At 41.5% G+C, this 12,959-nt stretch overlaps 1 protein-coding gene across 1 annotated transcript in view; it reads right to left on the bottom strand.

The window, feature by feature from the left end:
* The window catches only part of SLC7A11 (solute carrier family 7 member 11), a 50,763-nt gene extending 39,673 nt beyond the window's left edge, over positions 1-11,090 (bottom strand). Inside the window, exons 1-3 of the mRNA XM_053403347.1 lie at positions 10,557-11,090; positions 7,310-7,436; positions 3,540-3,655 (exon numbers count right to left, since the gene is read on the bottom strand). Coding sequence (XP_053259322.1) covers positions 3,540-3,655; positions 7,310-7,436; positions 10,557-10,833 — 520 coding nt within the window. The 5' untranslated portion in view covers positions 10,834-11,090. The remainder of the gene's footprint in view (positions 1-3,539; positions 3,656-7,309; positions 7,437-10,556) is intronic.
* Positions 11,091-12,959: the final 1,869 nt, after the last annotated feature.

The following is a 12,959-nucleotide window of genomic DNA, read 5'->3' as shown; positions in this document are numbered from 1 at the left end:
CACAAATTGGAATTTACAAAAATTGAATTCATCAGGCATCCAAACAGAAGTACTGCTTGTGGAAGTTTGTCTGACTATGGAGGTGGTATTCAGACTATTCTAGACAGAATCTGACTTATCCTAAAGGATCAGGATTGATGTCTAGTTGAGGGGGAAGGGTAGAGTCTGACTGATCCACCCCAAGCTGCTTCTGTGGCACATTCACCAATGGAAGATCATGCACCAATTGCAACTGCCTCTGGATAAGGACATTCTAGACACAGTAATTCATGTGCTGACAATCTGAACTACAACTCCCATCAACCTTGACTATTGGCCACAAGAGCTGAGGCTTATGGGAATTGTAGTCTGACAACATCTGGAGAGCAGCAGCTTGGAAATCCCTGGTTTATCTTAATGGGTCTCCTGTTTATTCTAATTCTCAAACCATTATCTTAGCTCAGCAAGTGATCCATAGCAAACTCCCAATCCCAGTTCATTAGAGGTAAAGATGCTGTTACCTGAAGGGACCCAGATAGTGCTTCTTCTTGCCTGTGTGCTCAAAGCAGGGCTGACATTCTACTGTATTTGGTGATCAGTATTTTATTCTCCAAGGGCAAATAGGCTTGCCCTGCAGGGTTTAGCATGCCTCATCCTGGAGTCATTCCAGTTCACCTTACTATAATTGCTTCTTCATGCACATCTTTCAGTGTCTCTCCTGACAGCCTTGTTCTCAAAGCGCTTCCTAAAAGAGACTCCATTCTGAAGCAGCAACTCCTCCAGCTCACTCCCAGGCTCTCATTTGGTCTCCATGCCAACCACTTGCTGTTAACTCCTATCTCCCTCCTCAGGTGACATTATTTTAGGAGGACTCCACCTTTCTGCCATACTGATTCTTTCTTTTTAATTAAGGCACATACGGTAATCCTGGTTTATCTCAAAGATTGCCCCATTAAATTAATCATGATGAAATCCCATTCCAAATTATACACACATTGTGGTCAAATTAAAAACACTAGGCAAATGTTTACAATGGAATCCTTTCCTGCATCCAGCCACCAACGCTGTCCCAGGGGCAAATGCAGGATCAAACATCTGTTTTACTATTATCTTTCCATGAAATATTTTCCACATTAACCTCTAAAGCTCATAACTTTAATTCAATTACTTAGATAGAGCCTTTAGGTTTTAACATAATTAAGAGAGAAATAAGGTGGTCAGGTATTGATTCTCTCTCCACGTTTTGGGTTGGTGGAAAAGCACACTCACAAATAACTTTGGGACCTGGAAGTTCAAGGACAATCCAACTGAAGAAAATGCAAAATGAGTGCATTTCCTTGTGTAACTAGAATTGTCTTGCATGACTTCACTCCTTCTTGATGCCTTTAATTTCCTTTCTAATGTAGGGTCTGGCTGCCTGTTTGTAATATCTGTTAATATGAGGGCCCAGCTTACTATTTCGGCATATTCTTAGTGCAAAGAGTTCTGTAATAGATAGATAAACTATATGTGCAGCAGCTGGAAAACAGAAATTGAAGATTTGCCCTTTTGCTCACTTGTTAGGCAATGTCGCTTGCACAGGACGTAATTATATAATTTCCAAAAGATGTAATCTAGGGATCCAGATTTATTCACACTTAGTGTATGTCAATTGACATCAATGGAACATATATCAAGCCCTAACTTAAGTTCCATTGATTTTAATGGATCTGCTCAAAGTATAGCTTCCAATTCTTTTCATTTCTCCTACAGATGTTGTTAATAAAATGTGGCCCTAGTTCATCCAATCTTGGGTCCAGTTGCCATGATATTAAGTCAATGCAATATTGCAGTCTTGTGGCAAAAGGGATATGTGGAACAAGGGGATTTCCGAGATATATCCAGACTCAAGGTTTGACTTTCTATGTCAAACCCAAGAAGATTTAATTGTGCTCAACAGAGGATGGCCAGAGGTTGACTTTAGAGCAGTGTTGGCCAACCTTAGATCTCCAGCTGTTTTTGAACTACTACTCCCATCATCCCTGGCTAGAAGGACCAGTGGTCAGGGATGATGGGAATTGTAGTCCAAAAGCAGCTGGAGACCCAAGGTTGGGAAACACTGCTTTAGAGCACATGTGGAATCTATGTTGTTTAGTGGCCTCCATAAAAAGACCAAAATCATCTTTATGCCAAGTGGCCATGCTCTCTTCATGACCTGAATACATTAATATTTCAGTCCTTACTGGATTCAGTTACAGTCACCTTTTTCATATTCAGTCTCACCCCTATATCAAGTCCCTGCATAATTGCTGAGGCTTGGGAAGAAGATAAATGTGTGAAAACTGGAGCAAATAATGAAGCATCTGTCAGCTGCCACATTGGTCAACAAACAACTGATATTCAATAATATCAAAGGTCACAGAAAAGACTGAGTATCCATAGCCCATAATTTGCACTGCTGACCTCCAAATACTGAACACTGACTAGGCTCATAATCAGAGGTTTAATACTCTACTGACAAAGGAAACTTCACCACCATGGGGCCTGGAATACTGTGTCCCCCAGGTGCACCTGTGACTACAAGGTGACCCACTCATTTCACTCTACACTAAACGGGAAGGTTAAGTGTGAGAGTGAAAAATATCGCAGGTTTGTATTACTGGCCCTTGAAAGTGCATAAGCAAGTACTGCCCAGCATAGGCCTAGCTTTTCTCTATTAGTCTTCATCAGTCTGGACACACCAATCCATCTCAACTAGTTAAATAGCTGGTTCCTCCCAGTCTACAATAGTAGGCCATAAACTCTGCAGTGCTAAACAAGCCACAAAATTTCAGACTCTGCAGCTGAGCTAATGTTTGCCAACCACTAACATGTGTTTTGTTTTTCCAGGCAATCTAAAACAATCCAGGTGTCATGTGCCAAGTGTCCCACATCTTGGATCATAAAGAGTAGACATCATTTCCCTGTTGCCTGCACCATCATGACAGCGGCCAGAAAGACAGAGCTATTTTATTTCAGCAAGAAGCTGCCTTAGGAGATTTAGGGATGAAAGCTCTGAGTCTGACAGATTCAGTAATTCCAGTTACAGATTTCACCTATCTAATAAGTATCATTGCCGTAACTGGTCAGTTCTCTAGTCTGAACAAAAGGTATCAGCCAGCTGCTGCTTTCTGCATTTGTACCTTGCCTTGCCTACCCTGCTTGGTTCTTTTTCACCCCTTACCATACCTCACAAGAAAAGCCTTACCCAGCCACTGCAACTCAAACTCCTAGCAAGAGTGTTCGATTTCATATTGTCTCTTTCCCACTCTCAAATATAGACCTCTTGTTGATATTTTCCTCCATTTGGCCCAACAAAATCAGAAATTCACTCATATATCCCATCATTTTAGGGATTTAGTATGGTCATTATGAAGTATCTCTGAGAACAGTCTATTTTAAGACTATTAAAACAATTTGGTTACAAATTCACATTTTTAATTTGTCTCATATGAGTTGTATTAATTGAGTGCAGAATTTATTCTTGTTTTCTTCTGCCTATCAACTGCTTCAGCCCATTTCTCCTAAAAACTGATACTTACTGATTCCCATAGCTGTAATCAGTTTAATAGCAAGGTCTGGGATTTCACACTGGATAAAAAATGGTTCCAACATGTAACGTCCAAATGCCAGAGAAATCACTGCTGTGGCAGCAGGTCTGCAATAGAGAAAGAAAGGGGGGAAAGGCTGGTCAATTTACTGGTGGATATGGGGATTATTTACAGTATACATACCTACATGACATGTCAGGCTGTGTCAAATATATTACACATGCCAAATTTCTGGTGAATTTTCATGAATGCAAACTGATGTGGAAACATAACATTTAAAATATGTGAAGCTGAGAGAAACAGAAATTAGTGAACAGTCTAGTAATGTGAAAACTGTAACATCAGAAAATATAAGTCACACAACTATTGCGACTACCCTTCTGCCAAGCAGAAAAACTTTTTTTGCACTCTTTTTAAAAATGATTTTTTTTTCATTTATGAAATTCATTTAAACAGGAACAAGTCCTTTTGTTCTTCCTTTTGTGCTCTTGGTAGCTGCGATTCCTGTGCTTTTAGGACTTTTTCTTGGCTCATAATCTTGGGGTTTTCCTAAGTGTCATTTCTACATTTTGTGATGGTCACAGTCACCAGGCCTTATTAAAATGAGGAACTATCCCTAAAGAAACTTACTTTGCACAAAAATCTACAAGCAGAGGAAACGGATTGCTATAAACAATTGCTGGAATTCAAATACGTAGAATTCAAATACATAGAACATATGCCAACACTATAGGGCATGGTGTTTCATAACCGTGGCTTGGTGTGATGTTAGAATTGGTTCCTGCTCTAAACCAATTCTGGTTTAGACCCTTTTCTAAAACAAAGCAAGAACAGATGTTGTGGAATCCAGCTCCCAAAATCCCTAGTCAACATCCATAGCCAATGGTCAAGATAGCAGTTGTAGTCCAACATCTGTAGGGCAGCATATTGACTAAGCCAGCTACATTCGGTGGAGGAAGTGTGTCGAGTATCTTGAGAAACTAGAAACCATAGCTAGAAGTGTCTTTGCAAACTGATTTGGCTAGGTGGAAGCTGAGACAGGCAAGTGAGAGGTAATATTAGTCCAAGGACAAATTCCAGCTAGGCAAAGGTACTCAAGAACTGTATGAAGAACAGGAGAATCAAGTCAATGGCCCATCTAGTCCAGCATTGTACTGTCACAGCAGATGCTCAGATGCTCATGGGAAACCTTCAAGCAGGGCCCATGCACATGCATGGCTCCCAGGACCTTGGAGGCAGCGCATAGGCATTGTGGCTAGTAGCCACTAATGGCCTTATCGTCCAAAAAGAGAACTGGGTAGCAGGGCTGTCTTAAGCATATCCAGCGCCATGGTGCAAAGATCCCTCCAGTGCCCCCCGCCCGGCAACTCCAAAACAAGGGAGGGGGCAGTGGAAAATGTCCTCTGCCTCCTCCACCGCCCTGATCCCTGGCATGGCAGTGGCGATCAAGCAGGAAAACGTGCTGGCGGACATGCTCTCTGGCATTGGGGTGCTTGAGAAGGCAGCCCAGGAAGGCTGCACACCGCCTTTTGCCAGGAAGCAGGAGGAGGACAACTACCGGGAGTAGAGCCGTCTTTAGCAGATGCAGAGGCTTGGGAGGGAAGCTGCACACAGCTTCTGCGGGCATCGCTCTCCTCCTGCGGAGGCTCTGGGAAGGAAGCTGCATGCCCACCAGCCATATAGTTGGCGGGGCACAGCTGGCGGCCATGCAGGGAAAGGGGAGGCTGCTTGCAAAGCCGTGCAGCTCCCCCACTCGCTAGCTCCCCCACTAGCACCAATGGGAAAGACAGCTCTGCTGGGCAGGGTCCTCAGAGTCAAAATGACACCTGAAGAGTTGCATTCAGGCTGAAAATGATTCCCCGTTAAGGCTACTTTGAATGTAGAAGCGGAGAAAGAGTTAAGCACCTCAATCCCTGCCCACTTCTTTGCTCCAAATTCCAGGCTTTTCTTTATGAAAACAAAGCCAGGATTGGGGCTCTCGTATATACATTGCATATACTATGCTAAAGTACTTGACTCATCCTTTAAAAAAACAAATAGATGCCAAATTTATTGACACAATGCCAATCAATTTATAGCAGAAACTTAAAGCATTATTTTGGCAGGGGAGGCACTCTTGATAACTGCAGATCTGGACAAGCATGTATCCCAGGATGCATGCCATATTGTGGCTTGAAAGGATCTTGCCTTTATTTGTTTTGTGTTGGGTGTGGATTAACACTTGCTAATCAATTCAGTGTGTTCCCAGGAGAGTGACGCACCTCGAATACATATCCCATTCAGAGTGACTGAGCACAATTGTTAACCAAATCCTTTATTGCTACAGCTTGTTACGTAGGCGTATGAAGCAATAAGAACAACTAAAAAAAGCTACGTAAATACATGGGACATGGGACGGGAGAGGGAGAGGAAATGAGAACGCATGTTTGTTTCACTTGTATGGATTATCTTTAGTAACACAAGCTCCTCAGATGCAGAATTAGAGTAACTACATCCACAAGCTAAACTGCCTACAGATAAACCTGTTAGCTCCCACAGGTGCTCAAACTGTATTTGTTGTGATATGAGAGCTATTTTAAACAGCATAGTAAACACTGAGCAATTCACATAACATAACGAGGCATTGTGCTTATTTACTAAGCCAACTGGCAGTGTAAATTGTAGGTTAACAATGTTGTAAATGGGCCACTAAGACTATAAAAATGGAATCTCTTGGGCCAGGGGGCGGGAGAACTTGTAGGTTGAAACCAGTTTAGCCAGCTCTACTTCTTTTTCACGCAGGGAATAAAGTGTTAGAGGAAGTGCAATATTTTCAGATCACCCTGGGGCAACAGAACACAATTTCAGTCTAACATAGATTTTCACATTTTACTAAAAGACACCTACAAGTGAAGCTTTAAATTTGTTCAGGACCACTCCAGATCTTGCTCCTGAACACCCATCAGTCGCCCTCTTCCTTGTCACCATTTGGTGTATATTGTGGTCTAAAACACTGTGCCCACCCACAGAGTTCCCACAGCCTGCCATGCCCAACCCACTGGAATTTCCAGTGGGGCTCCCTTTTATAAGAGAAAGCAGGGCATTGATTTACAGCTTCTTTTCTACCAAAGACTCCAAGGCAGGGTTTAGAAATATTACTACATAGTCAATACTATATTTAAGTAGAATGGAGGCACGAAGCATACTGAAATGTTAGCCCTAGCCATATTTGCCACAATGCTAGACTTTGCATGCATACAATTCCATGTGCAATAGACACATGGGAGGGTTCTTTCATATTGTATAGCCCCATCTGACCAAATTTGAATCAAGCACAGGTGTGCATGTCTCATGGATGCACCAGGGGAGTTGCTGGAAAATGATTACTACCTGCAAGTAAGTTTCATAAAAGCCAGCAGACACTGTGATTTATTGGGGGGAAATTACAAGGCTTGGATAGTTTTAAACCAAAATTACGATGCAACATGAGGTCTGGGTATTATTAATGTTCTGCTTCAGCTTTTTAGAGCAAACAAAATTAAGCATTTTTTATTTTTTAAAATACTGCTTTTTAGAGTTTCTTAATTTTTACAACTTAACAACTAACGGTCCAACTATGTCACAAAGGAAAATCTTGGGAAGCAAGAACAGGAAGCACAAACTAAGGGACAGAACACAGCTGGACTATGTCCACACACACCATATTTTTAATTGATTTTTTACTTTCAAAAGCATACTGGGAGTACAAGACAACAAAACAAATGCAGACAGAATTGACTTACCGTATAATGAGCAGTTCCACCCACACTCTTACAAAAGCAGGTAGAGGGCCAAAGGCTTCCAGAATGTATGTATAATGCCCACCAGATTTCTTTATGCTTGTGCCCAGTTCAGCATAACAGAGCGCACCTACAAAATTATAATTAATATTAAGGCATCATTTCTGAAAGATAGCCATGCTTATCTATAATGAATAGTCAGCCTCATTCATTTTATTAGCATACATGTAGCCCAATGGCATTTGCTTACATTCATGCTCCACGCCCCATGAAAACTACCCAAGGCCTATTCATGCAAATGCTTCAGGAGATTTATTTTTTAAAAAACTTATTTATTGACTTAACTTCTGACAATGGATGGCATCCAACTAAGGCACACCCAGAGTAGATCCACTGAGATTCATGGACTTAAGTCCATTGGTTGGACTAGATGATCCATGGATCCCCTTCCAATTCAATGATTTTTTTTTACAGCAGTACCTCGGGTTACATACGCTTCAGGTTACACACTCCGCTAACCCAGAAATAGTGCTTCAGGTTAAGAACTTTGCTTCAGGATAAGAACAGAAATTGTGCTCCGACGGCGCGGCAGCAGCAGGAGGCCCCATTACCTAAGTGGTGCTTCAGGTTAAGAACAGTTTCAGTTTAAGTACGGACCTCCGAAACAAATTAAGTACTTAACCCAAGGTACCACTGTATTTCAATGGGACTTCTCTGGGTATGACTAAACAACACAATCCTAACCAAATCTACTCTGAAGTCAGACCTGGTTGAATTCAACAGGGCTTACTTCCAGATAAGTGGGGTTAGGATTGCTCAGTTTATTTTGAATCACAATCCAGCAACTGTGTGCAAACATCCCTTTCCAACCAGGACTAGAAGTCCTATAGTTGGTTGTGTTACTTCATGCAATTAATTGTGGGTGCCCTGAGCCTCTGCAGACAGTTGGCCATTATTCAAATTGTCTTGGAAAAGGGAGGACTTGTGTTTAGGAGAAAAAATACAGTCAACAATTTATATTAATCTGGGTGTTATTAGTTTTTTGAAGAGAGTTCCATTCATAATCCATGCAATCCATAATCAATATAAATCAGTAGTAAAATTGTCACAGGGAATCATCTTTCCTTTTACTGGAGATTTTTATCAATGGTTTGCATTAACATTATTTCATAATTTCACTGAATATTCTGATGGCTACTTGTGAGCATTTCAGTCTCTCTGTTTTTACATTTAAATGTATTTATTAAAGCATCACATCTAAGGGCCACCAGAGCATTTAAATAGGCCTGATAAAGTCACTTGCATCTCAAATTTTATTTCTTTTCGCTTCAATCTACATAACGGTTAGCAGACCAATTTTGTATATACAGATAGTGGAATTATTTAACATATGCCAATCAACATAAGCTCCTTTTCTGAGGAAAAAGTCAGTGCTATCTGAAAGTTCTCCTCTAAAATTAACTTCAAAGAATTGCATTTAAGGGTTACACAGCTACCTGTGCTTTGTTTTTTTATTTAAGAATTCTGCAACTGGATCTCTTATTGCATAATCCATGAGGAAGAAGAGTGGAAGATGAAACAGTGTGAAGGCAGTGTCTATCAAATTGTTGTCAAAGCTGTGCAGAGAACACTAAGAGGACCTTTACTGGCCAAATACTTTTAAGAGAATTTAGCACAAAAATGTAAATTTATGCGTTTACATTTTATTTCTTCTGTTCCAATCACATCACTCCCGGACACTGATGCTCTATTAGCCCAGATGCTGATGCTCAATTAGAACGTAGCATAAACAGAAACAAAATCCATCTCCTGTACTAATTAAAATGAAATTATTTTGAGGCTGACCCTTACACTGGCCCTGTAGATTATTGTTGGCCCAACAGCTATACGTTCTGATTCTGTTCAAAATGTTTTGCAAGGGCGGATAAAGCCTTGTCTCTGATCTTTCAAGTGCACAGTAAGTTGACACAGGGCAACATTCACATATTCCACTTCTTGAGCAGAGATTTTTTTACTCCCCTCTCATTTGCCCACTGTTCCTAATACCAGAAAATAAGTCGTCTAGGCTAATAGTAATACCTAAGGTCATGCGGGACTTCAGCTTCTTTGAGATTAACTTATTAAGGCAATCAAGAGGCCCATTCTTTGATAGATTTAGAGGTTCTGGATATGACCAGGCTATTTCTTCATCTATATAGATGATAAATCTTATAAAGTCTTTTTAAAAATTGGAATATCATTTTTTTAAAAAAAGTTTTAAAAACCTGGTATATACATTGGCCATTTAGTCTTAAACGGAGAGCTCCAGAATCTATTTTCACTCTGCAATCCTATATATGTCTACTTCAAAGTAAGCTTCAGCAAGATCCCTGGTAAATAAGTATAGGATTTCAATTTTAATATCCATGCTCAAACTACAGGTGCCATTATCAAGATAATAGCTTTTCTAAACATTAGCAGAATGTCTGGCTTTAAGATTAAGGGTTAGAAGTGAGGGGTTCCAAGTCATCATTCAAACGAGATTTTGATTTAATATTTTTTAAAGAAAAAAATCAAATTAGCTAGAGCAGTGGTTCCCAATTGGTAGTCTGCACAACTGACCCAAGGGGGTCCATGGCATTTTCACAGAACAAAAAAACACCATAGAGATATCAAAATTTTCAAAAGTAGGGGGTCCATGGCTTGGCTTTTGAAAAAGAGGTGGTCCACAGTACTTAGCTAATTAGGGATCACTGAGTTAGAGTGCTCCTGTTTTATTCCCTTCTTCCTGCCACCAGAGAGTTCAAAAGAAGCTTAGTTCATGCAAAAGTAGAATCTAACCAATGGGGAACTAGGTCAATCTAGGTGTACATTTCGCAGGTGTTCTTCCAACCAAGCGGTTCACCTCCCCCAGCTGCCAGCCCCTCTGTGAGTGTGCTGCTACCTGTTCTTCGAAGCTTAAACTGAAAACCAACACAAACAGCAAACTTTATGATGTGATAAAGGAGACTTTTCTCTGCAATTCCTTCAGGGAGTCGTATGAAATACAATTTTGGTCTTAAAGTCCTGCTGTACCGAGTTTCGCATGGCAATCTTTGCAACTTACAGTGGTTGCCAAGCGGCAAAATAACCCCCAAAATACCAAAGCAGTGTTAGTTCTGGGTCTCAAATCAGGCTTTTGATCTCCAGTATCGAACTTTTGTCTCTTTTGTGACTTTTTAAATCCACCTGCCGCCCCCCAAGGATCAATTATAAACTTTCACAAACTTACCAAAGAGTGAAAGGATGCCACAGAAAGTCCAGACAATCAAGGACATTCCCACGCTGCCTGTGTTCTGGAGGATTCCTTTGGGAGAGATGAAGATTCCTGCTCCAATGATAGTGCCAATTATAATAGAAATCCCTCTCAGTAAAGTTACTTTCTTCTTCAAAACCACTTTGTCTCCCTCGGCTGCCTTGGTCTTGCACTTGGAGGGCAACTTGCCGTTAGATTGCTCCTGCAGGTAGCTGCCATTACAGACTACCGGTCTGGGAGGCTTCCTAAACATGCTTCAGTGCTACCAGCACTCTCCAAGAATGAATGTTTTGTAAAACTCTCCAGCAGGCACTTTCGTTCCTCTCTCTGCCTTTGTCTAGCTAATTGCTTCTACACACAGAGAGAGAGAGACATTCACTGCCTGTAGCCTTTCAACCCACCTGTGCCAACAGGTATAAAATTCTTCAGGTGTCTTTTACTTTTCCCTGCTATCTCAGTGCTACAGGAACACCTGCCCTTTCACACACAGCTACTACCTTGGTGCTGTTCTTTCACTGGAAGCCAGCTCAGCTTCCGCATGGTCTTGTATATAAGCTCCTGTCATACCAAGTTACTCTTGCTGAGTGATGATGATGCAAATTCTCCAGGTTTGCATCAGCCATAGGAGAGGGCTCTGCTTCTGGCATTACTCAGCACTTTTCCCCGTCACGGTAGCAGGATGTTGCACAACTCACATGAGTCCCATTCAACAAAGGCAGGAGTCCTAAGCAATTTCTAGTAAGCAACTTACTATATCAGCACACGCCCAAATATTTAAAGAGACTCCTAATGAGAAGCAAATGCCTGTTTTCAAAATACAGAGCAGGGAGGAAACAGAGCAAAGATAATGTGGCAGTTTTTGTTTCTTTCCAAATACTTCCCCCCCCCCACCCCAGCTATCATATGGCAACATAGATTGTATGCATTCTTTACTATTTTTGGTTTGGACCTAATTCAATTGTATTTTTGTTTGGACCCAATTCAACATTTTGCATAAAGAGCATGTACATTCACATTCAAGAGCACATGCTGGCCTCTTTGGTTGCCCCATGTTGCCTAGCAACGCAGTCAGTTCCAGCAAGTTGTGTCTATGCTCCTATAATTCCATGATTTTAACATTAATTTTCTTCCTGGAATTAATTCCCCCCCCCCGATCCTTCAGTAATGAAAAGACTAAGTTGTTGTTCTCACACCAGTGGCTGTTGGCAATTATAGTCTCTTCTTGTAAGTATTGTCAGAGTGGAGAAAGCATTCCTGAATGCAGTGGAAGCAGGATCCTTGTGCTCTCTCAAGCATATTTGTCCCAAGCATAATAACAATCCTGTGGTCTGAGCTGCTAGAAAGGCAGAACTGAAGAGGGGCCATGGAGCACACAAAAGAACAGCACACAAAAGAAAATGAACACCGTTGAGAAATGCACCGTACAGGTTCCTGTTATCAAATGTGATGCCTGGGTGCTGAGTCACCCTGCCCTCAAGTCATAGTACCGTGGTAGTATGGCTGTGTTCATTTTCTTTTGTGTGCTGTTCTTTTGTGTGCTATGATATTTGGTTCCTGAACATTTGGAATGGCCTTAAGGATTGGTTGCAGATGTAAGTGGTTTGGTGCCGGTAGCCAAGGCGTTTGGCTGGCTCCTTAGTCTACAGTAAGTGGATGTGGGGTTGGAGGGCCCCACTCCAAAGAATCAGGGTATCCCGTTTAAGGGATCCAGGGGTTGCATCTGTTCAGACACCCCAGAAGGGGCCATGGCACCCCAATGGTGATCTTGGGGTAGTCACCCCAATTTGATGTACTTCATAGCATGGGCAGCTGCCCCCATCAATAAAAAAAAATACAAATCAATACAAATCTGAGGTTCTGCCCCCCCCCAGCAAAAATTCTGGCTATGTCCATGCTTCATAGGTGTAATCCTTAACCTTGGTTATCCCTGCCAATATAATCAGCCAGCAGATGGGACAGTTGATTCAGGATACACACCCAATATCTTCGCCAAAGTTCACTGACATCCATTATCAATAAAGTTGTGGCCTGCTTAAAATCCCAGTTGGTTGTCCTGTGGTTATTGCAACCGTATCACACCTTGACCCCACCACCCACAGCTGCACTGCACAGTGCACCCACAAGAGTCATAAGACAGCCTAGCTTCTATTATGACTAGGGTTTGACAATAGGATTTTAGCCCACTGGTAGAAACGGGAAGACAATGGTTGAACAGTTTCTATAGTTTGCTTCAAAACTTTCTACATGTGATTTTATAGAAGTGCTTCCAGTTGCTAAAGTCACAGAGCATCTACTGCTCCTAACACTGGGAAGAAGCAGTTTTTAAAAGTGCATGTCTTAACTGTGGAGAAAGTAAAAGTGTGTGTGTTTGTATAGAGA

This window comes from Podarcis raffonei, chromosome 9, assembly GCF_027172205.1.
Source record: "Podarcis raffonei isolate rPodRaf1 chromosome 9, rPodRaf1.pri, whole genome shotgun sequence".
Taxonomy (NCBI): Eukaryota; Metazoa; Chordata; class Lepidosauria; order Squamata; family Lacertidae; genus Podarcis; species Podarcis raffonei.
Note: the sequence above shows the minus strand (reverse complement) of the source record. Positions and strands in the feature narration are given on the sequence as shown.